The following is a 26,083-nucleotide window of genomic DNA, read 5'->3' on the forward strand; positions in this document are numbered from 1 at the left end:
GATTGGAGATAGTCCCGTTGCTTGTTTGCATCTCCCTGATCAGCAGTGTACAGGGCCTTATAATAAGCGCTAAAGGTATCAGCCTTGAGCTCATCTTTATGTGTGAGTTCCCCATTCATCCCTTGTATACCTCCTATGTACTCCCGTTCCCTTTTCTCTTTCAGTTGTCTGGCCAAATGTTTCCCGATCTTATTGACCTGGGAGTAGGAGAGATGGCGGAGTCTAAGGAGGGTCAGTTCCGCTCTGTTGTTATAGATAGCTCTAAGCTTGCCCCGCAGCGCCGTCAAGTTGCGTAGAGTCTCCCTGGTGGGGTGCGTCTTATGGGCCTGTTCAGTGGTGGCTACTTCCTGCTCTAAGGCCTCTCTCTCCTTGGTCCGCCGTTTGTTTAAAGCTGAGTTCAGGGCAATGCATTTCCCTCTAAAGACGGCCTTAAACGCATCCCAAGTGAGAAACTCTGATGTGTCTACAGGGTTATTGCTGTCAAAGTTTGTTATCGCTTCTCTCAGCTCCGTACAAAGCACCTTATCTCGGGTGAGAGACGCCAGGAAGAACCACCTGGGGAGAGATGAAACATTACAGGACCAGGCCAGACAGATTGAGATTAGACCATGGTCTGACACTGACATGGGGAAAATCTTGGCTTCCTGCAATACTCCTAAAAGGGACTGGCTGATAAAAATGTAATCTAATCGGGAGTATGTACGGTGTACGTGTGAGTAAAAGGTGTAGTCGCGGGATTGGGGGTATAAAGTGCGCCAGGCATCCAGTAGTCCCAGATCCTGCACGTTTTGCTTAATGTCTGTGGGGAATGTGCTCGCGTCAGAGCGGTGTGGTTGAGTGCTGTCCAAGTCTTTCTGCCAAGTCAAATTAAAATCTCCCATGAGAATCATAGGCCCCTCTGCAAAATCTTGGATTTTCCCCATTAACATGTTTAAAAAGGCTTTTTGACCTGTGTTGGGCGCATATATTGCCACAAATGTACAACATTTGCCCATCAAAAGGCCCTTGACCATAACGAAGCGACCGTCTTTATCGGTCTGAACGGCAAGCGGCTGAAACTTCACGGAGGAGTGAAAAAGGAGAGCCACCCCTCTATGCTTCGTGAGAGCAGAGGACCTGTATATCAAAGGGTATCGTTTATGGCGAAAGCGAGTGTCCTCCGATCTAACAAGATGGGTCTCTTGCAAGGCCACTATATCAAGGTGATGGTCAAAAAGGTATTTCCAGATCTTTGGGCGTTTTTGGGGCGAGTTGAGGCCCTTGACATTCCACGAGCCGATCGTGATAGTCATCTATCTAATAAGGAAATCAGTGCTTCTCTGGGAGGCGCATACCAACCTGCCCCGCTGTAGTATCCGGTGTTGCTCCCATGAGTGCCCCCATTAAGGATGTTAGGCCCCCCTGAACCTGCTGGGTGTAGTCTTAAGAAGCCGCCGCCATCTCCCTCCCTAACCCCCTTCCCTTCCCCAAACAAAGTAGAAACAAACATTAACAAAAGTTACAGTCAAAGTAACAGTAATATGGTCCCCGTGAGGGGAAGGCACTCCCCACGAGGAGCTGGGGAGAGTGATAGAACCGAGGTTCCCGCCCACGCCCATCCCGATCAAAACATGGGAGAAGCTTTATAAACGGCCAATTTGGGGAGACGGAACCCACAGTGTCCCCATCTATCCCCTTTTCGTACAACTCTTTAAATGTTCCCCTTGGACAGTTAGGAAGATATCCGAAAGTCTGTGATGCAACTTACAGAGGCATAAGCCCGTCCCTGCTAGTAGAGATGAGCCCTGCACCAGATCACCAGACCATCCGTGTCAGCCTTCAGTGCGTTCTTTGAGGTCAAAACCGATGAGTCTGCACTGAGAATAGGGAGATTCTTGATCTTTGAGACCCAGGAGAGCGTTCGCCAACACCCTATTACGGCAAAAATACCACGATAGAACAACAACAGCGCTTCTTCAGGTGGCAGCTTGAGAAGGAGGTGTCGTCGCGTGACCTCTGCGGTTCCTACGTGGGCCCTTGGACCAGGGGAAGACCGGTGGGCCACCCCGCAGACCTCCTTGCTCAGCGGTGCGGGCAGTGCCCGATTCCTCGGGGGGGGGGAGGGGGGGGGAGGCCCAGGACCAGGACCAGGACCAGGACCTCCAGTCCGACTTTCAAGTCTGTGATGTGACGCTGTCTGTTGTTGAACTCAAAACTCAGACCAAAAGGATAAGTCCATCTGTACTTTATCTTGTCTTCGCGGAGCTTTGAGGTGATCGGCCGAAACATTTGCCTTCTGGCCAAGGTGGCTGGTCCTAAGTCCTGGTAAACAGCGCATGAGTGATTTTGGAAGGAGACATTCCCTCTCTTGCGCGCGGCGAGAAGCACCGCCTCTTTAACTTTGTGGGAATGGAACATGGCCAACACATCTCGGGGACGCTTCTTTTCGCTTGTAGACAGACCACCCACTCGGTGGGCCCGTTCCAGCTTAATGGTGAGAGTTTGTGGGCTCAAGATTTCTGCGAAGAGCCCCTCCAGGAAGGCTTCCAGGTCGGGACCCTCCGCTCCCTCTTCCAGGTCCCTTATGCGGTGGTTGTCCCTCCGGGCCCTGTTCTCAAGATCTTCAGCTTTAAGTTTGTGTCTGAAGTAGCTGGTCCTGAAGAATCCGAACGTCTTCCCTCAACTCAGAGGTACTGGTCTCCTGGCCTTGAGTGTGTGTTTCCAGCTCAATTACACTCGCGCCCACTGAATCCACGTCCTGCTGTAGGGAAGATAGCCTGTCTGTGAGATCGGCGCGCAGTTGTTCCATTGATGCCTTTATGTCTTGGCCAAGATCCTTCCTGAGTTCGGTTTTAAAGTCTTTAAACATGCCAAGAAGATCTTCTTTCGTGAGGGCCATTCTGTCAGCACTACTGGGGAGCTGCGACGGGTGCTTGTCGGTAGGAGGAAAGAAATGCGAAACCTTGTTGGGTGCCTTGCTCGGCGTCTTCTTTGGTGGCATATGGGCGGGCCCAGGAGGACCCCCGAGGCAGCGGCTGAGGAGATGCAGCCAACCCAAGCGCAAGATCCCCAACGCGGAGAGCGGAGACCGCCGCGCCCCCCAGCACCAAGAGTGCGCTCCGGGCTGCCGCTCACGGGAGATGTCAGGGCGCGCGTTCCACGAGCACCACCACTTCAAGTTCCCGCGGGGTGCGCCAGCAGCGGCGCGTCCACAAGAAGAGGGCCCGATGTATTCACAAGGGGGCCAAGCAGCAGACTCCGGAGACCGTGATCCGCGTGCCAGTACACCGCCCCCGCTGTTGAGCATATTAGGCGAAGAGGAGGCTGTTAGCCCAAGGGAGCGCCGTCACCACAGGATTCAACTAGCCCTCCGCCGCTGAGCATCTGGGCTGCTGGACTGCCTCCCCGCAGCTAAAGTGGAGGCCGAGTTGGAGGGCAGCGGGGATTAATCTCATGCACCACAGGAGTGCCCGGAACAGCGCCATCCGCTCCCCAAGTGCAGGCTCCAGCATCAAGGTAGCCGTGAAACGGAGCTCCGCCGCGCAGTGTCACCGCAGAGCCGCCATGTTGAAGTCAGTCGCGGCGGGACACGGAGCTCCCTCCGCCGCCGAGAGGCCCCCCGAGGCCGGCAAGGAAAGCACCAAGCAGCCGCACCCCGGGCTATCCCCCAGCGCCCGCACACCGGCCCGATCTGCGACGGCGCTCCTCACCACACTACTCGGGCGGCCAATGATCCGGGATCACTCCGCTGCTCCAGATAGGCGGCGGCCTCCGTCACCGCGGCGGGCTTCACCCCCGGTCCTAATATGCGATGTTGCGGTTGCAGCAATCTCGCGGCGCGCAGGACGCAGCGCTGCGGGCCTCGATCGCCATCATGGCGGTCTCCGCCGCTTCAACATTAGCGGCTCCCTCTACTCGCGAAGACATCCTCGAGGCACATCAGGGTGTTCTTAGTGTGCCCCCCATTTTCCACTCCTTGGCACCGCGGTGTCAAATCGGTGGGGTACCAAGAGCCGTGAAGAAACAGGTACGGAATTATGCGTGGGCCGGGAGCCAAAACGATCTAGGTCCGTTCGGCCATCTTGCCCGGCCACGCCCCGTCATTGTGTTTTTTAACGTTGATAGTTCATATCCTCGTTGTATGAGTCTTGATACAATTTCTTCTCCTTTTGTTTTGAAGACCTCGTCTTCACTGCAGTTTCTGCGTGTCCTTAGAAGTTCTCCTTTTGGAATGTTCTTTATATTATGTCGTGGGTGAAAGCTGTCAGCGCGTAGGAAGGAGTTTGCTGCTGTTTCTTTCCGATATAGTTTACTTTGTAAGGTGTTGTCTTTGACATAGAGTGTTACGTCTAGGAAGTTGATCTCCTTTTTAGAGAAGGTATGGGTTGTTTTTATTCCCCATGGATTTTTGTCAAGTTGTTTCAAGAATCTTTTGAGCATTGTCTCATCTCCTTGCCAGATGCACAGGATGTCATCAATATAACGCTGCCATATTACGATATGGGCGGTGAATTCTGCAAATTCTGGGTCCCACAGACAGAATTTTTCAACGTGGCTCATGAAGATACATGCGTACGGCGGCGCGAATTTTGCTCCCATGGCCGTACCGCGTATCTGTCGGTATATTTTGCCATTGAAGCTGAAGACATTGTTTTTCAGACAGAAATTAAGCATTTCTAGGGTCATTTTGTTGCTTTCTAGTAGGTTGGCCGATTGTGTACATAGTGAAAGTTGCGCTGCGCTAAGTCCATCCTGGTGTTGGATGGATTTATACAGACTGACAATGTCAATGCAAAACCAATATGAAGTCTGGTTCCCACGTGATATCTTGAAGTTTGTCAAGAATGTCTTTTGTGTCTTGAATAAAGGATGGTATCTCCTTCATGAGTCCTTGTAGTTTTCTGTCCACATATTTGCCTATCCTGGAACTTGGTGAGTTAATACCTGCTATGATAGGTCTACCTGGTGGAGGGTAGATGCCCTTGTGTATCTTGGGGAGGAGGTATAGAGTGGGCATGGTAGGATATGGAATATACAGGAATAGTTTTTCTGATTGCGATACGAGTCCTGAGGAGTACCATTTGTCAAGCATGGTGCTGATTTGCTTGAGTGTGTCTTTAGTGGGATCTTTCGTGAGGAGTTCATAGCAGGCCTTGTCAGCAAGTTGTCGGTTTGCCTCTTGGATATAGTCATCAATATGTAGTGTAACTGGGTTTCCACCTTTTGTCCGCCTCCTTAACGATCAGGTCTTTTCTTTCTTTGAGGTTTTTTATGGCCTTCCTCTCTTCTTGTGTGATGTTTTGTGGTAGATATTTAGATTTTCTTCGGTATTTAGAGTATTCGTGTTCTAGGTCATGTGTGACTGCTAGGTGGAAGGCATCAATGCTGTTACCTGCAGGTAGTTGTGGTAAGAAGGTAGATTTTTTGGTTTATCTACTGTCAATTGAGAGATTTGTATCAATACCCAGTTCAAATGCTGTAGTGGTGAGTGTGTCCGGATCATCGTTTGCCTCACTAAGGTGGGTCAGTAGGTCCACGTGTTCTAGTTCTTGGATCGATAATTCAGAAGTTGTCGTTGTTATTGAGGGCTCATGTCTCATATATTGGTCTGCAAAGAACACTTTTAGTTTCAGTCTGCGGATGAATTTAAATAGGTCTATTCGTGTTTTAATAATGTTCCATGGGGCCGTTGGGCAGAAGGATAGTCCTTTGTTAAGAATATTCGCCTCTTGGTTTGATAGTTGAATGTGGGATAGGTTCTTGACAAGGTTTAATGGTGTTATGTCCTTCTTTCCATCTCCTTTTTTCTTGATCTCGTAGTGACGCCTATAGTTGGCGTCCGAATTGCTGGGAACCTCCCATGGTTGAAGTATTTGTGGTGTTTGAAGTTTTGATACCGAGTCGATAGCGTAGTACCTCCTCTAAAAAATTGACCTTGCATCTTGAATTATCACCCTCTGGTGCCGGTGCTGGTGAGTCAATGTCTGAGCTGGTGGTTGCTCCAGTTGATTGTTCCTCAGTATTTATGTTGGATGTATCCTGTGGTTTTGTATCGTATTTTTTTTGCGAAAGTGTACACTCTCCCAAATTGGTAATCAAGTTGGTCCCTTCTGAATTTGCGATTCTTTCTTTTGATAATGTCTTCTTCGAATTCGTCAATTATTAGGTTGAGTATCTCGTAGTTCTTTCTTGTGAGTTCGCCCCAGTTAGAATCCTCAATGTGTTTGCTAAGGTTATCTACTTCAGTTTTAGCAAGGTTGTATTCTTCTTGTGAGTGATCAATTAGTTGCCTGATCATAATATTAGAGCATTCTTTGAGGTTCTCTTCCCATTTGCTTATGTATTGGGGGTTGGTGGTATCAGAGGGGGGAAAGATAAGTATTCTTAGCCCCCGTGGGATTCGGTCAGCTTCAAGATATTTCTTCAGGGATTCTGCTTCCCACCATTTGCTAGTTTCTCTCTTGACTGCACGTTCCAAGTTTTGGAATGTATTCCGTGCCGATGTTGGATTAGGTTTAGGATTTGTGCTTCTATTTGTTACTGGTTCAGTGGAGAAGGTTTCCTCAACTCTTGTTGAACGTTGTGCTCGTCGGTCTTGGCAAGAAGCCATGTGATCAGAGTTCAATTTTTGAGTATTCTGTGTTGATGAAGGATTGTGTTCAATAAAGAAAACCGTCGTTAGAATAAAGCTTGTTGATTTTTCAGGGATGTGACCTTAAGGGTTGTTGTATGTAGGTAAGGGGAAAAAGATCCTCATCCCTTACTAGTCATATAATAAGCATGTATCCTTTTTGTACTGGTTCTAGCCCAGAAACAGGGGGAGAGGCCCCTATCCCCCTAGTATGAATTAGGATTTTGTAGTTGTATCTGGGCAAGAGTCTGAGTTTTGTGTTCATTAGGATAAAATATCCAAATTAATGTAGATAGATCCGATGGTATTAGTCATATATTTGTGCTTTATTCGTCAGGTAAGAAGAAAAAGGAGAGATGGCACAGCCAACACGTGTTTCGCCCTCTAACTGGCCGTCAGGCCTAGGGCTTCCTCAGGGCTGTACATAGGCATTGCTAAGCAACAATTATTTACAAAGGGTTCGGTAAGTAATGTGTATATACCACACAAGGTTGTGGGTGATAGAAAAAAAGCGGGGTTTAGGTCAAAGAAGAGGAGAAGGAGGGGAGAAGAAAAAAAGGAAAAGAGTTGAGGTGTAAAAGATTAACGAGATTATTGCAGGAAGATAGTGTGATTAGTAAAGGAGAGTATATGGGTGGGGGTTAGCGGAAGGTATAGTTGAGGTGAAAAGGCGTATGTTAGAACAGATGTGAAATCGAGTTGGTTAACAGAACAAGGGACAGTGTGATTGATTCAAATATTAGTCGTAAAGATAATGATACCGGTTAAATTGCGTGGTATGTTAGTCAGAAGTATCAATGAATGGTGGGGATAAATATGTAGAAGATAGTGTATTAGGAAGGAGAAAAGAAGATATATAAATTAAAGTAAAATTAATTAAAGAAGGTTGGCATTATAGAAAATCATGTCATACGGTACAATGGTTGAAACAACACGACAAATTATGGGAGGGCATTTGTATAACCAAGATAACATCAGCGAGGGAAAAAAGACAATATAGTATAATTTGTCAGGATGCCCCATTTGTGAGGAGACCGCGCGTTTGCAAGACAGGATGAAATAAAAATACCGGTGTGCAGGTACATATAACGAGTAACATGATCATAGACAGACATATTGGAGATATAAATTAAACGGCAAGCAATTATTTAAGGAGAGAGAAACAATATATATACATTTCGTATGAGAACAAAAACGTCAAGAGATCCAGCATAGTTAAGACAAGTTGATGCGGGTTCCAAAGTGGTTTCACGGTAAATGTGCAAACAAACGTAAATTAACCCAGCCAATAAACATGAGTAAGGACAATTAGAAACATTTCAATCCAACGTAACGATTAAGCGATCAGACAAGGACAGAAGTAGCGAATAAAAACAGAAGTAAGAAGCGAGCATATATTTACAGTGTAATTGTAATTTCAGCGTCAGGGGCAGCCGGGTCAGGTATGAGATGAAAGAAAGGATATCAGCATTAGTTACTTATTCCTATAGCTTTGGTAGTATTTGCGGATAAAAAAGCGAGGGCGTGATGCCGAAATTCTAACGGTACTGAAGCGGTGATTTCGGTAAAACCGAAAGATGGGGCGTCAGCGAAACAAATAGAACCGTGATATGGGAGTTGATTGAATGCAGTAACATGCAATGGCTTGGATGAAAATAATAGTACAAAAGATTACGATTTAGTAGGTGCGGTCTAGAACAAGGCAAAAGTGCATGAGGATTGATGCGTGGAGCTAGCCCGGGATGTGAAGAGTGCTCATCGTGGCTTGACACACTCTAGTACGTGAAGTATGACGTGAGTGCCATCCTAGGAGAGAGGCGGACATTATCGGGGAGTGGATTTGTAAAGTAAAGTGATGTAAACGTGCACTTAGCTAAAAGATTTATGCAATGTCGTTGAGAGTGCAAAGTACGATCAGAGTCCCTTACCGGGTAGTCATGTAAAGGGGTTTCTGTGAAAGGATTGGGTTTGTAAACCCTTGATTCTAAAATAAGGAGAAAACACAAAGAAAGAACGGATTGTGATATTATATCTTGTAAGCTACAGTCTGGCAGGGCACAGGGGTGGTAGTGATTTGTCTCTTACCTCCGGTCTCGGCTAATGCCAGATTTGATGGATTTCTACGGCTTCGGTAGTTAGGGTGAAGCCGAAGGGAGCTAGCATTCTTAAGGGAGTCGCGTGTGAGAACTTCCGGGTTGCAACCTGGAAGAGAGAGGGTTAAAACGTGCAGCGCCATTTTGGGATGGTGTGATTGGCGAGGGAAAGTGAAAGACAGGGGGGTGGGCGGGAACGTAATTATTGGCCGCCATGTTAGAATGGGGAGAAATGTCAGAAAAAGCCATCGGAAGGCTAAAGGTGTTTGGTTGAGATAAACTGTACAGTAAGTAATAATGTGTCACAGGTAATACACATGAAAAACATTGTTATCAGAAATGTGTTCAGCATTTCAGGGCTTATATACATTGCAACTAACAGTGAAAACAAGAGAAGATACTCTTGTAAAACTTGGAGAACCTCAGTTAGAGGATATTAGTGAGGTACAAATGGAAGGTGGGATGAATGTATCCTTGGGCTGAGAGAGACATACTGTCAAGTATTTGTGAGCAAAATGCAGCTAATCATCTTCTAACCATACATGCATTTCTGCATCTTTGTTAAGTCCCAGATTGGTAGTTTTGTAATTCATGATCAGCTCGCTTTCGCGTCTCCGTAGTCTGAATTACAAAACTACCAATCTGGGACTTAACAAAGATGCAGAAATGCATGGTATATTTTGCTTTTCATCCAAGCCATTGCATGTTACTACATTCAATCAACTCCCATATCACGGTTCTATTTGTTTCGCTGACGCCCCATCTTTCGGTGTTACCGAAATCACCGCTTCACTACCGTTAGAATTTCGGCATCACGCCCTCGCTTTTTTATCCGCAAATACTACCAAAGCTGTAGGAATAAGTAACTAATGCTGATATCCTTTCTTTCATCTCATACCTGACCCGGCTGCCCCTGACGCTGAAATTACAATTACACTGTAAATATATGCTCGCCTTTTACTTCTGTTTTTATTCGCTACTTCTGTCCTTGACTGATCGCTTAATCGTTACGCTGGATTGAAATGTTTCTAATTGTCCTTACTCATGTTTATTGGCTGGGTCAATTTACGTTTGTTTGCACATTTACCGTGAAACCACTTTGGAACCCGCATCAACTTGTCTCAACTATGCTGGATCTCTTGATGTTTTTGTTCTCATACGAAATGTATATATATTGTTTCTCTCTCCTTAAATAATTGCTTGCCGTTTAATTTATATCTCCAATATGTCTGTCTATGATCATGTTACTCGTTATATGTACCTGCACACCGGTATTTTTATTTCATCCTGTCTTGCAAACGCGCGGTCTCCTCACAAATGGGGCATCCTGACAAATTATACTATATTGTCTTTTTTCCCTCGCTGATGTTATCTTGGTTATACAAATGCCCTCCCATAATTTGTCGTGTTGTTTCAACCATTGTACCGTATGACATGATTTTCTATAATGCAAACCTTCTTTAATTAATTTTACTTTAATTTATGTAACTTCTTTTCTCCTTTCTAATATACTATCTTCTACATATTTATTCCCCACCATTCATTGATACTTCTGACTAACATACCACGCAATTTAACCGGTATCATTATCTTTACGACTAATATTTGAATCAATCACACTGTCCCTTGTTCTGTTAACCAACTCGATTTCACATCTGTTCTAACATACGCCTTTTCACCTCAACTATACCTTCCGCTAACCCCCCACCCATATAATCTCCTTTACTAATCACACTATCTTCCTGCAATAATATCTCGTTAATCTTTTACACCTCAACTCTTTTCCTTTTTTTCTTCTCCCCTCCTTCTCCTCTTCTCTGACCTAAACCCCCGCTTTTTTTCTATCACCCACAACCTTGTGTGGTATATACACATTTCTTACCGAACCCTTTGTAAATAATTGTTGCTTAACAGTGCCTATGTGCAGCCCTGAGGAAGCCCTAGGCCTGACGGCCAGTTAGAGGGCGAAACACGTGTTGGCTGTGCCATCTCTCCTTTTTCTACTTACCTGATGAATAAAGCACAAATATATGACTAATACCATCGGATCTATCTACATTAATTTGGATATTTTATCCTAATGAACTCAAAACTCAGACTCTTGCCCAGATACAACTACAAAATCCTAATTCATACTAGGGGGATAGGGGCCTCTCCCCTGTTTCTGGGCTAGAACCAGTACAAAAAGGATACATGCTTATTATATGACTAGTAAGGGATGAGGATCTTTTTACCCTTACCTGGAATGTGAATGGCCTGGGGGGGACAAAATTAAACGTGGTATAGTGCTGCATTCTATCCACCGCCAGGCCCTCGATATAGTGATGCTGCAAGAGACCCAATTGATTGGAAATACATGGCACTCAATAGGAAGGGATTTCGTATGATTGTACATTCAGGGTTCACTCTTGGTTTCAGGGGAGTGGGGATACTCTATCGTAAGGTTTGCCCATACGTGGTACAAAACGCCTGGACGGATGTACAGGGCAGCTATACATCAGCAACGGGGCTCTGGGAAGGGAGAGTCGTCAATGTTGTCAGTATATGCCCCCCCAGGCCTGCAACGCCCAACCTTGCAGGAGATGGGGATGCTGGTATTGGCCTTGCTGGAGGGTTCCCTGATATTGGGGGAGATTTCAACCTCACTTTAGATGGCCCTCGGGACAGACTTCCGCTTAGTCCTGATCCTCCGCGGGGCTCCCACCTCCAGGGGTTTGTTGACGCGCTAGGGGTCGTAGATGTATGGAGATGGTCTCCCCCTCAGCATACGCACTATACACACCAGTCCGGTGTACATGGTAGTCAGTCCCGGATTGACTATCTGTTTACACATGCCCAAAATATATACGATTTCACGGAACCACGGATGCTGGCACGTGGTATATCCAACCACTCCCCTGTGATCGCGGTTTATGGAGTGCGGCAACTCTGGCGTCCAGGTGCAATAGGAATACACCTGTGGGCACTGAAGATACCCCATATCCGCGAAGGCCTCAGGCGAGACACAGACATTTACTTAGAAGAAAATGTGGGGTCGGTCGGGTCAGCGGTCACATTCTGGGGGGCATATGGGGCGGTCATCAAAGGGAGGGCATTGTCACTGATGGTAGGCCACAAGGGGGACCATAACAGGAGAGTGGTTTAACTGGAAACTGATATTTTACAATTGGAGAGGGCCCTTGCCCAAGACCCGAACCCGGATACACAACACTGTATAGGCATAAAGAGACCTGATTACAAACAACTTCTGCTGGAGGACTCTGCGTTCCCTGGCCACGCGACACCGCATCTATGAACATGGTGAACGCACGGGTAAGCTCCTGGCATGGCTGGAACGTAGGGAGCAGGCAGCGACATGGGTTGGGGCAATAGCGAGCCCCAATGGGGCGTTGATTACGGACCCTCAGGGGATTGCTGACGCTGTCTATCGGGTCCCACAGATTTGCAGTCCTCGTGGGCGACGGACCTCCTAGCTACTATCGGAGTGGCGTGCATTTCGCCGCACCATAGGGAGAAACTAGATGCAGACCTCTTTGTGGACGAAGTCCAAAAAGCAATTTCTGAAGTCCGGTCGGGTAAAGCTATGGGCTCCAAAGGCATGCCTATTGAACTTCTCAAACCCATGGAGCCGAAGTTGGCGCCCCTTCACTTGAATTTATATAATGAATGTCTGTTACCGTCCGACATCCGCAATGCATCCATCGTGCTGATTCACAAATCTGGCAAACCGGCGGAAGAGTGTAGATCATACCGTCCTATCTCACTGTTGCTGGTTGAAGCGAAAATCCTAGCCAACCTCGTGGCCAATCGTCTGCTCCCATACTTCCCTGATCTTATCCATCTGGACCAATCGGGCTTTATGCCTGGTAGGAATAAGGCCAGAAATCTCCGTTGCGTCAACGGGGTGTTGGGCAGAATCGAAACGATCGAGGAGGACGCAATCTTGCTATAACTTGACGCAACTATGGCGTTTGATACAATAGACTGGGACTACCTCTTCGCTGTACTGGCCCGCATGGGGTTGGGTCCCAAGCTGATTGGGTGGATCAGGCTACTATACGAGCAACCCACGGTGCATGTCCTGATTAATAATTACTGCTCTGCCTCTTTTTCTCCTCCGACGTGGCATGAGACAAGGCTGCCCACTATCGCCGCTCCTCTTCGCCATGGTGTTGGAGCCCCTGGCTGTCTGGGTGAAGAGTGACCCCGAAATTAGGGGTCTTAGGTGGACTCAGGACCACGAGGACCGTATATCGCTCTATGCGGACGTTATTTTATTATATCTGGCTTCTCCTGCACGATCCCTGCGGAGGGCTCTTCACATCTTCCACATATTTGGGGCACACTCTGGTTATCAGATTAACTGGTCCAAGTCCCAAATGTACGCCCTGTGGGGCGATCCCCCTTCAAGCCCTAGAGGGTATGACATTCCAGTGGTCGACCAGGGCTTCAATTATTTGGGTATTTTTCTCACTCCAGATGTGCATCTTTTCTACGAACAGAATCTCCTGAAGCCCCTGCAACGTCTGAAGTCTGATGTTAAGCATTGGAAGTCGCTGCCCCTCACCCTGTTGGGACGCGCCTCCTTATTCAAAATGCTTGCCCTCCCTCGCTTTCTCTATGCCCTGGAGAATGCTCCTTACCTGATTCCAGACTCTTCTCACAAATCGAAGGGGTTGTGCAAGAGCTGCTTTGGGACGATCACCCCCCCCCCCCCCCCCCAAGGATTGCCGTTACTAAACTGACTATGGGGTGGTACGACGGGGGTATAGGTCTGCTGGATCTACGCCTTTACTACCAGGCGTCACAACTGGTTGCCATCAATAGATGGGCCTTCGGTCCCCATGACCGACCCTAATTTCAGGACCGACCGGTGGCTGCTGGGGAGGGGGGGAGGGGGGGAGAGGGGGGGGTATAACAGGGCACTCTATACAAACCATCGTAAACTACTGTTGACCGGTCCTACGGCTTGCACGGTGGAGTAATGGCATAAAGCCCAACGTAAGCTAGGGTGGCATAACCGCCTTACCAAAGCTACCCCGCTATGGGAACCTGAAATCTTTGGCCATCTTGGTGCATGTCCGGGGTTTGATAAGTGTAACTTGATTGGGATCTCCAGGGTCGGGGACCTGTGAGTCAAGGGTAAAAAGGCCACGTTTGCAGATCTACGAGCGAAATATCAACTTGCCCCACGGAGACCTTTAGATATTTACAAATTAGCCATGCCATGGACTCAGCCCTCCCCAGAGATGCCCCCCCTTCCAGATTCCTCCCCCTTGGGAAGATCACTTGTTGTTAGACCCCATGGATTGCAAAGCTATATCCCTCACATATAAAAAAAATTAGTCAACAGGACGGACCCTATGCTGAAATTGCAGGGAAGTTGGGAGAGTGACCTGGGGGAGATGGACGATGATGACTGGCGGGAGGCGCTTGCTTCCCCTTGGGAGGTGGCGATTCCGCTGAGACTTCAACTGATTCAGCTTAAGGTGCTCCACAGGGTCTACATGGACGCAACGTTATTGTTCCGACTGGGTAGGAGACCGGACGCACTTTGTTTACGACGCTGCAACCAGGCTGGTACCTTTGCGCACATACTCTGGGACTGCCCAAGCATCCAAACTTACTGGACAGATGTAACTAGGCAGCTTACTAGGGCCTGCGGCAAACCTATCCACCCCTCCCCCAGGGTCTGCCTTCTGAATATTTGGGACGCCACGGACCTCACCCAGATGGAACAATCATGGGCTACTTTTTTTTTTTTTACTTTCCCGAAACTGCTAGGAGAATTATGTACCGGATTTTTTATATATATTAATGCTGCTATACCTGCTATGGTCCAAATGTACCACATGGTACATACATTGTGTACAATTGTTTTCCCATAACTGCTAGGAGAATTATGAACTGGATTTTATATATATTAATGCTGCTATAACCGCTATATTCCAAATGTACCTCAGTATACATTGTATATTGTATATAACTGTATATAGCTATACCTGCTATATTCCAAATGTAACCCATGTAACTGTGAAGCGCTCTGATACCCAAGGGTCACGTTCGCGCTATATAAAACTCTATAAATATGGGGTGGACCATAGCTAAACGTAATATCGCTCAAAAGTGGGGATCCGACGTGCTATCATGGATGAGAGATTGGGCGTCCGACATGGACAATGCCATGGTAGCCGAAAAAACAGTGTTCAAGGGCGTGGGTGCCCCAAAAAGTGGGATAGTAAGTGGGGTAAGTGGAATAAATATAGAGGGGACATATGCATTTCTCTCGCATTGGAATTGAGAAGGGAAATGCAGACACTGGAACTACGGGATGGGGCGGTGGGGCCGTAACTATTGTGTGGCTACTCCCATTATTCTATAGGGTCTTAAAATACGCACCTGCTCTCCATTGTTTCTGCTCTCCGGAAAGAGGGAACCACTGTAATGGCACTGGACTGGACGCAATGTCCAGTGTACTGTTAACTTGTCAACTGGTACTGTATCCTATTGTATCCTCTGCCTTGCCAACGCTGTATTGTCTGACATTTTGTTGTCTATTACCAATAAATGTATTAATGAAAAAAAAAAAAAAAACTTGTTTTCCATTATGATTTTTGGGGGGAAATACTAGTGTACATAAACACCTTTTACTAAATGATGCTGCAAAGAAATGGTGCCTAATTGTTTTTCAGTAGTTTAGCGAAATGTTTTCACTTTATTTTGGGAACATTTTATTTTGAAAGCAAAGAATAGTCAATCGTGCTTTCAAGCTTCTGCAAATATTTGCTTCAATTCGGAGAGCATTCTGGGAGCAGTATACATAGCCTCATATTGCTAAATCTGGAAAACATCTGTACACATTTTTATACACTAACCGCTGTCAGTATTGCAGTCTGAGTTTACAACATTTACTTAGAGCGCTCACCCTAATAATAAAGCCTTTGCATTAATGAACCATAAAAAGCAGTTTGAACAGCATAAAAACATGGACACAAATATTACCTTAACCGCAGGCAATGAATGCCCTTACGGGATCCATAATGTGGTACTGTGAACTGGCTGCCAAAGGGTTTATACTGTAAGGGGTTGGGCCTACTTGTCCCAGGGACAAAATGCACATGAAAAACCGTGACCCAAACCAATATGTCCCAGGCGTCGGGCTATAGGAATTCCACATCCCTACACCCACCACATGCTGATAGTAAACTAAAGCTCCTTCAATAGTGTTGGAGGTCGTCTAGATATCACACACTATCAGCATCTCATTTCTCTTCAAAGACCTATTGCTATGTCACAATACAATGTACAGCTGTTCATCTTCTCAACGGAATGTTTGGTAGCTTGATTAAAAATTAATTTGTTGACAGAGTCAAGACTGTGGTGGGTGATAGGGTTATGTGCCCCAACCCCTTTTAGAATTGATGTACCCCCAGCAATTGCTGAAAGCCCAGGACTAATGTATTTTCCTGCAGCAGAAGCTTCACACAAACACGCCCATGTTTTCTATCTACTCCTTTTAACATGCAGCTTGGTGCGCTCCAGACAGCCCTTGCTTGCGATATGCTGTCACACAGTTCATATCTAGGAGACGTTTTAGGTACCTGTAAAAAGCACAAGTTATGCAGGAGTCTGTGTGGATCTATGGTTTGGATATAGTCGGGTCCGCTGGAAAAGTGTGAACCTGATAGAAGAATATTGTGTTGTGGAAACTGATGCTAATATGGGGTTGCAGTAGGAATAATGAACTAGGTCTCAGCCAGATAGCAGACTGAAAATTAATTCGACTGCTCTAAAACACTGGATACTCTTTCTTTAGTTTAGACACAAATGCCGCAGGTTCGCATTGTGTTCTGGTTTACAAAGGCAAGTGCTAGAAGCTGTGCATAGTTGTTGATATACTAATTTTGTGAAGTTTTTCACTCAAGACTTGCACATTAAGCTTGTGGTTGGCAAAGTGGGATTCTTGGGAGGGTGAACTATCTTCCGAAACCCTAAGCACTAAATTAAAAAGGTTTACCACTGTATAATATTATTTCAAAATGGAGTTACAGGTTAAATTTCTGTTTTCCTGCTTCAATTTCAGTGCTTTTGCGACATACTATGTGTTCTGGTTTGGGTGCAGAAAGACATGTTTTCAGACTATTGTACTATATATATACATTTTGTCTGGTCTTGGAACATGACTGTTTATCCGTGGAAGTGAAGAACATAGTGTCAGAAATTTGTATAATTTCTCATGTGGGAGTCGGCTGCTCCCCTTTCCCCTGCTGCTAAATGATCTGCTCATTTATTAGGAAACTAAGAAGTCACTTTGACTGACCTCCACAAATGGATAAATACTGGGTCTTTATTAGATTTGTTTTTCCAGTGTCTTGTCCTGTGAAGTGACCTGCTTGTGGCGTAGGGCGTTTGGGATGGCTGAGTTCAACGTTTAGCTACAGCACACTCCTTTGAATGGCTTCAGTTGAGGGCTTGTGCACAGCTACTGAAAATTGTTCAAAGCTTGTTATGGGTTAGGGTGTTTGGGGAAAATGTAAAAGTACAGTCGTCCCACTTTCTCACGCCTTCAAAAATCCATTGTATAGAGCAGGTAGCTGAGGTTTAACCCCTGGTTTCCTCTCCAGCCCATGGAAATCTTTGTGGACGATGAGACCAAGCTAACCCTGCATGGACTGCAGCAGTACTACGTCAAGCTGAAAGACAACGAGAAGAACCGCAAGCTCTTTGACCTACTGGATGTGCTGGAGTTCGATCAGGTAAAAAAAAAAAGGAAGGGTGCCGAGGGGCGGGGGTGCTAAAGAAGTTTGCACAGCTGGTAAACCGCATGTTAAAGCTAAGGTAGGATGTCCTTAAAGGAATGAGCGTTCATCACAGCAGAGGTTCTTTGATTTACCCAAGCACCCCACGTCTTACATCTGTAATACTTGTCAAAATTTTGACTGGTATTCACTAATACAATTAGAAAGCGTTGCTGTTTTTATCCTGCTGTCCTTTTCAGAAACACCATGTTAATAACATGCCTGGCTGTTGCTATACATGATCGCAATGCTCTTGCCATCTAGTGTTAGAAATTAAACCTTGTTTTTCTTTAGACTTTTTAAGTTGCGGGTAGTGCTGCAACTCCTCCCTTAGTCCACAGTGTGCATGGGGACCGACGGCACTTTGGATATTATTTGTTTCACCATCTGGTTTGGACGCGTTCCTCTGCCGCTCCGATCTTCGCTGCCTTTGTAGACCTAATGCCTCACATTTCACGACCACTCACTGACAAGTGACTGTGCAGTCAACATCTAGTCAATGATTCTCCTGACTGGAACACTGCTCTACTCCCACCAGTCGCAATCTCTTCGCCCTGGTAGCAGGCACTCCAGTCTGAGTTATTGGAGTCCTCATCCAATCTCCTCTGAGCGTGTCCCTGAGAAGGCAGACAAGACACAGATAATGAAAACGCACCCTTCCAATTTTGCCCAAGGTGCACTGTGAAGTATCAGTGAGTGAATCCGCGAAGGCGTTATTGTGATCTCTACCTCTCCCCCGACCACAACAAGACAACCAGTGAGTTGTGCCTCACCTTTCAGTGTAAGGACACCTTGAGATACTGAAGGGAAAGGCGTTAGGCATGCTGCAAAAGTCACCATCAGTCCTCCAAGACGCCCAACATTTTTGTTGAACAAGACCCACTTGATATCGAAGAGAAAGTGGCAGGTCCCTCTGGGATTCCAGAGCACAGCCGGTGCCCAGCCCAGAGGTTTCCCTCCGAGGAAGATTGACAAAGTCCACCCTCAGCGTTAACACCAACAGGGCCCTCCACCAAGCAAAACGCTCTGATTCACCCCAAAGCCATGGGGTGACACTCCACTCACCTAAGCACCCCCTGCTGAGGCAAAGTACTACTCCGGCGAAGTTGGGTACTGAGTCCCAAGCAGGGCTTGGACTCTTGGTCATGACCTGAGCCACAGGATGGCAATGGACCAAAGAAGGCTTCGGATCTGAGCACCATGCTAGTGAAGGCGGTAGACTCCCCCTGCCCATAGGCATCAGTTCTCTCCCCTTCGAGCAGAAATCAACACAGAGTGCTTCTGGGGCTGAGGTTCCAAGTCAGAGCTGAGGTCAGAGGAATCCAAGATTCCTATTCTGGAGAGTGTGGCAAAAAAACCCTGCACCAGTCAGAAGCGGCTCTTCATACACCTAAAAACAGGAAAACAGTTAACCTTGATGCCCCAGGAGCCTGACTTTCGAGGAGTAGCTCTTCAAATGCACACAGTTCCCAAGGAGCACAAAGACATGGCTGCAAGTGCCCCTTACCACCACCTCCTTCACTTCCACCTCTCCCATACTCTCCTTCCCGTCCACTAATAGCTCAGCTGACAAGTCAGTGCATTCATATTCTGACCCGGGTAGCTCTTATGGGCAAGAAATTCTTAACCAGCCCGCTGGGGAAGGTGGTGTGGAGAGCTACAATGGAAGCCCTGCAGATGATGCAGATTTGGAACAATAACCAGGTAAGCCGTTCCTGCTGCTTTGACGCCCCTGTGTATTAGGGCATAATTCAGAGGGCAACAATGACCATACAGTCAATATTCTTGCCTTACCGGCTGATGACCTTTTGGTGGGGACACTCCAAGATGGAATGTACTGTCCAGTTCCTGGAAAAAGGCTGTCCTTCCTTAAGTTGAGAAGAAATAAATGGCATCTTCCGGTGAACATCCCCAACACAAAGCTAAGAAGAGCAAGCGCATCGACTGGAAACCACCCACTGACAACATGCTCGTTCCTTTTGGCCTTTTGAGCTATGATGGATTTCATTGGGAGATGTTACTGGTGCAGAACCTGTGACCTACAGAAAGATCTGAAAGACTATTTCAAACCTACATTTGCTGCTGTCTTGACACTGTACTACATCCTGCAGCGTAAACTCTAGTTTTGTGCTCCATTGCTTGCGGCTCTGCAGTCTAGCAACATCTCAATATCTCATTCAACAGGAAACCTCTCTTTTTGAACCCAAGTACATAAGCTGTTTGCAATCTCCGTGTTTGCCTTCAACTTTGCCAAGTCCATATGCTGCCTGCAGCCTGCTCCTCTAAGGGGCACCGTTTGTAGTCGGCAAACTAGCGGCCAGGACAAGACCACACCCTTGGGCTGGGTGCAAACCTGCCAGCACCAACAGCATTCCTTTCACGATTCTAATGGGGTGGTTATAGGGGTAATACATGCAGGGACAGAAGGGGCTCTGGTAAAGTACTTATGCCAAACACCCTCCACCCCAATCACACATACCTTTCCGGGCGGGGGGGGAGGTTGGCAGGTTGGGGGTAACTGATAACCAGCAAGGCCAATGTATAAGGCGTTGACGTAGTCTAAGCGTGATAAAATGAGGGCGCGGGTCACCATTTCTTTTGCTGATCTGGGCAGTAATGGCAGGAATTTCCTGAGTGATTTCAATGTGCCAAAGCACACACTGGCCAATTTCTTTATCTGCGGTGCAAATCGGAGGTCCTCACCGAACCAGACCCCCAGATTATTCCCTGGGCTCCTCGTTGATTTAGGCATGGGGTAACCCATAGGCCAGAGGTCGTCCCTGAGATGCGGAGGGAAAGACCCATAGAGGAGGATCTCTGACTTGTCCTCGTTCCATTTAAGTTGAGCTCCCGCCAGCCATTTAAAAACTGCTGCAAGACAGTTTTTGGCTGAAACGGCACAGATCGTTCTCCTTCCACGTAAAGAGGAGCTGGGTATAATCTGCATAAGCTATGATCTTTGCACCCAGCTCCTCCACCAAATGGATGAGAGGCGTAATATATACATTATAAAGAAGGGGGCTCAGAGTTGAGCCCTGGGGTACTCCAGTAGTCACCTTTCTTGGTGCTGAAGAAAACTGAGGCAGCCATACCTGCTGTGACCTGTTCTCTAGGAAGGATTTGATCTAATCCCATGCCCCGCCAGAAATTCCAATATTGGAGAGACGGGCCAGAAGTTGGCAATGTGGCACCGTGTCGAAGACGGCAGAGGTCCAATAAAATCAGGGCCGCTCTGCCACCTGAATCTAGGCATTCCCTAATAGCCACCGACATCTCAACCAGGGCAGTCTCTGTGCTACATGTAGCCCTAAATCCCGACTGGGCTGGGTGGAGGGCACCAGAAGTCTCCACGTACAGGCCAGCACATCCTCAGCCAAGGGAGGCATTCAAGCACTCTTCCACAAGAGTGCAGCACAGTACAGTTTGTCCCCTCTCGCCACACTAACTGGGTAAAGGGATCTACAACAGCTCTCCAGCTTCATTCTGTCAGACTACATTTTTATAACTGCCTTGCAGCATATCATCCTGCTGCTCTACCACTACTACCTTCAGTTTGAAAGGAATAAGTGTGAATTGGTAATGTTGTGCACTTACAACAGAGTCACTGTGGCTCCCAGGGTTGTTACCAAGTTAATGGTGGTGGCGGCCACTTATCCTCACAGCGGGCATTTACATCTTCCACTATCTCCTCGGCAACTGGCTGATTCGAAGGAGCAGCAGGCAAAAATGTCTACACATACTCCAGCATCTCTAGCTATGCTTCACAGCCTTGGGTTCACCATAAATGTGAAGAAATCACACCTCAGTCACAACAGATCTAGCCCTCCATGGGACTGATGTTGAACACGGTTACAGGGAAAGCATATTCCAACCAGCAAAGGATGGTGGCATTCCAGCAGCTGCTGCCTCGTTTTTCGTCAACTCATCCGCTAATTGTAACAAGCATTGAAAATGCAATAGGTCTCGCCTTTGATTAAGTTAAAGCCATTTGATTTGCTAATGGTATTGTATAGCAAAGCAAATGGCTTTAACTTAATGAAAGGCGAAACCTATTGCATTTTTAATGCTTGTTGCATGCTGGAGTCGGGTTCAGGTAGAGATCGCCAACCAGATGGTTCCCTTTACACTGAACGGGCACCTTGTGAGGTTTTTACACCCGTGGCATACCTCAAGTTCACTTTTCAGGCAGATGACAGCCAAATACAGGTATCTGGCGTGAAGTTTGTACCCAAAGAAAACCCAAAATTATAACATTTACACAGACGACAGCACAATCACAATTCTATTAAGTGTACGTTTCACAAAATTTGCGTGCATTATTATGTACAGGAAAAAATGCACAATTGTGCCTTCTCTTGTGACTGTGCTTTAAGGAGCTTGTGAGAGAGGTTGATAAATGCAGGTACTCCCCGGAGTTGCGGTGCACTCGTGCACACAGTACGACCTTTTGCACGTGGCAGTCTGTCTCCACACCCGCTTCTTGCTGCACCAGAAATCTCTCTGCCTTGTGCGACCACCTCTCCCCACAGAGGGGGTCATGAGCGGCGCCCCATTCATATGACGTGGAGCCCCTGCTGACACGCGCCGTGTAAATTAATGTATATGCATAATCTATGGTTATTGTGATTGTCCTGAAGGAGGGGTGCTTTGAAGTCAGACGCCTGCATTCAGGCAGACCGTGCAGCTTAACGGATTTTCTAGAGCTTCCAGTCTGGATGTTACTCGGACCGAGAGGTCCAGAAGTTATATTACAGATGGGAGTTTGGACATTCTCCGCATGCGCACTACTTTGGGTGTACAGTCACCATGTCCCTACACAGATTTGTTTTCTCGCGGCCGATGCCTCGATGGTTGACCCCTGCGCCGTTGCCTGCATCTCTTGCGCCATTGCCTGCATCTCTTGCGCCGTTGTCTGCAGCTCTTGCGCGCAGGGACGGTCACTGTGGTGAGTTACGCTGCTCACCTGCGCAAGCTGCGGCCGCCCCCCTCGTCTCCCCCCACCCCCAAGCGCCCGGCTGGATTCTACCGTGGGATTTCATTGGAGCCCAAGGTCGCCGGTCGAGGCAGGCACTGACAGATACCTGGCTGCCTACCATCTCTAATTTAATAATGCGAGTCCTTTGTAATAATTAAGGTTAATTACTGAGCAGGTGTTGACAGACGGGCCTGTGGATATGGTGTAAAGTCAGCATCACACTGTATGAGGGTGACTTTCACCAGGTCACACCAGGGATAGCCTAAGGATTTGGGGGCCCTGTTCGGAACACCTTTGAATGTATGATGCAATTTAATTTTTTTCATGCCCACTTTGGCCAGGTCACTGACCGCGCACTGGTCCAAATTCTAAATGTGTGTTCATCTAACATTCAGGGATGGTGGTGTATATTTTCAGTACTTTAATACAGCAGCAGATCACTCATAAATACAAATAAACTCTGTGACCATACATCCTAACATGTCTCGTGTGAGGTCCTGTGTAGATTAAAAATATTTTTTAATGTTGCATGGTGTTGAACAATATAAATACAACACTTCTCTGCAAAAGGATGTAACTACTTCAAAAATACATGAAATGAAGACGGTATTTAAAATGATCTGTGTGTATGGATCATTAAATGTCATCAGGGCAGGGCTGTTTGCAGAACAAAGCAGGTTCAAGCAGACATTTGATGAGACGGATTATCAAGGGCCCCCTGAAATGGTGGGGCCTTGGGCTAGAGCCCACTTTGCCCATGCCTAAAAACTTCTCTGGTGTCACACAATCCGATATTGTTTGTGCCAGTATCACTTCCTTTGGAAACACCTTTGTTCGAGGCATATGAGCTGCATATGAGCTGCAGATTACACACTGTGCATAGATCGCCATCTGGTGTTGGGCCCGGATGATTGCAGTTGTTTTTCCTCTTGGAAAGTCTTTGGAAGTCACGAGGTATGTGAATCTTCCCTTGGATCGTATTGCGTATGGGCTTCGGCTCCATCCTCAGATTGTTTTTTTCCGCCATCGGGCTCTGATGTGATTTTCGCGCTCCTGTTCCGAACAGTTTCCAGTTCTTCTATCGGCGCGCAATCCTTCCCCCTTTTCGCGGTATTCTTTTCGAACGCGATCTCCACACTCGATGCGACTCATCGTTCCAAGTCTTCGATTCCGGTCGTCGACTAGGGCCTTCGGGCCTACCCAAGCTTCGGTCCTGGCTGATGGAAAGGACTCCATTCAAAAAGTGTCCTTGATGTGGGTCCAAATTTCCCCACACAGATCTCCATGAGGTATGCAACCTCTCCCCTGAACACGAGGCTCAAGACTGTCCGGTGTGCAAATCCTTCCGGTCCAAGAAAAACATTCAAGACCAAAGGGCGAGAACCACCATGGGGCACTCGTCGACGGCGATCCCATACGGCATCTTCGGTGAAGGCCTCGACGCTCCAGAAAGACAGCACACCGAAGAGTGCCTCGTCAGCGCCTCCGAGGCCGACGACTCAGATGTCGAGGACATCACTCTGGCACAGAGGGTCGTGAGTACCAACATCCACCCCCACCCCACACCCTCCACGGCATCCAAAAAGGCTTCGGTCACGCCTTCGCCCTAGGCAAGACCAAGGACATCGCTTCCCACACCGTGCCTTCGGGCCCGGTGCAGAAGCCTATCAAGCCTTCCGCCGGCTCTGGCTTGAGGCAGCCTACCGTCGGTGCCGAGAAACACTCCTCCGCACCGGCGCCGAAAAAGAAAATGGTCTCCTCGGCACTGAGCTCCACACCGAAGCACTCGGCGCCGAAAAACAAGCACAAGCTCCTCGGTACCGACACCGTCCCTGGAGCCGAGCAAAAAACACAGAGCCATCGACACCCACACATCGAAGCTGAAAGTCATCTTGGAGCCGAGTAAACAACCAGCCATTCCAAAACCGCACAGTTCAAAACAACGAACTGATGTAGACTCCCAAGACTAAAAGACCTACGGCCCGAAGCTTTCGGCGCCGACGGATCGGCCACTCACTGAAGAACTGTTTAGGCCTGATCCATTGCAAAAAACACTGGTCAAGGACCCTAAGACTGGACATTTGATGCTCAGCATCAAAAAGAGACCGCTGGACAAGCCTGCCCCAGCTCCACCTCCAAAGAGGAAAGACTTTGCTACCTTCCCTCTGAGGATACCTTCACCCCCTCCTCCACCACCTCCTCCTCCACTTCCTCCACCACCTCATTCTCCCACACCCTCTCCGGATGCTGATGAGGATGATGTCTATGATGACACAGGGGACGAGCCCCATGACCAACCCACAGGGGACCCCACTCTTACAGGCTCCCCAGACCCATGGGAACATTATAACATTCTAGACATCCCTAATGTCCTGCAGGATGATCTCTACCCTTCCAGACCATCTCCTCCAGAAGACTCAATGGGGTTTAACCACCTACTCCAGAGGGCTGCACACTACCAAGGAGTGGATCTCCATACTGACCCCGTGGAGGAGGACTTCCTTCTAGATACCTTCGACACAGAACACAGGGCCACTTCCATCCTGCCCATGCTCAAAGGTGTTATCAAGCACGCGCCCGAGGTCTTTAAGGATCCAGTCAGAGCCAGGGTCATCAGCCCTCGCATAGACAAAAAATATATGGCTGCCCCTACAGACCCCACCTACATCAGATGGCCAGCACCACTAGATTCCCTAGTAGTGTCTACTGCAAGAAAGCGTGCAAACTCCCAAGCATCAGGCGAGGCACCACCACCTAATAAGGAGTCCAAACTCTTGGATGCATCCGGCAAGCGCACTGCATCCCAGGCTGCCAACATATGCCGCATCGCTAACACAAGCGCTTCTGGCACGATACGACAGGGCACATTATGATGAACTAGAAGCCATCATGCAATACCTCCCTGATAAATATAAAAATAGAGCCAATGAGTTAATCCAGGAAGGTAAAACTATCACCAACACCTCCATTCGCTGTGCCCTAGATGCAACTGACACCGCCTCTAGGGCAATTAACACCAGTGTCCTCCGTCGGCATGCCTGGCTGCCAATTTCAGGTTCCAAACCAGAGGTGCAAGCTTCCATCCTGAACCACCCTTTTGACCAGGATTATCTGTTCGGCCCAAAAGTTGATGAGGCCCTAGAAAAAATGAAGAAAGACAGATACAGCGAAGTCTTTGGGAGCCTTACAATCGTACCCTCCCAGGCGCTCCTTTCGCCGCTCTTCCTTTCGAAGCACCTCCAGAGGCTACTCCTCTGACACCGCCTCTACTTCCTATAAAGCCCCTACCCAATCCACCTTTATAAGAGGTTACCAAAGAGGCAGCTACAGGGGCAACAATAATAAAGGCAGAGGCAAGACAAACACCTCCCGCTCTGCCTCCACCCCTACCCAATGACTTCCCTCCACTCCCCCCAGACCATGCCACTCCGGTCGGGGGCAGACTTCACAATTTCCTTCCTGTCTGGACTACCATCACCTCAGACAAATGGGTAGCGCAAATAATTCGGTCGGGCTACTGCCTCGAACTAACATCTACCCCCCCAAACATTCCACCAAAACAACGCCCAATGTCACAGGAACCTTTGTCACTTCTAAAGCAGGAGGT

At 47.6% G+C, this 26,083-nt stretch overlaps 1 protein-coding gene across 1 annotated transcript in view; it reads left to right on the top strand.

The window, feature by feature from the left end:
* LOC146771973 (spliceosome RNA helicase DDX39B) overlaps positions 1-26,083 on the top strand; it is a 360,994-nt gene that overhangs the window by 114,689 nt on the left and 220,222 nt on the right. Inside the window, exon 6 of the mRNA XM_085640287.1 lies at positions 17,328-17,459. Coding sequence (XP_085496413.1) covers positions 17,328-17,459 — 132 coding nt within the window. The remainder of the gene's footprint in view (positions 1-17,327; positions 17,460-26,083) is intronic.

The sequence above is a fragment of the Triturus cristatus genome, unplaced genomic scaffold (genome assembly GCF_964204655.1).
Source record: "Triturus cristatus unplaced genomic scaffold, aTriCri1.1 SCAFFOLD_118, whole genome shotgun sequence".
NCBI lineage: Eukaryota > Metazoa > Chordata > Amphibia > Caudata > Salamandridae > Triturus > Triturus cristatus.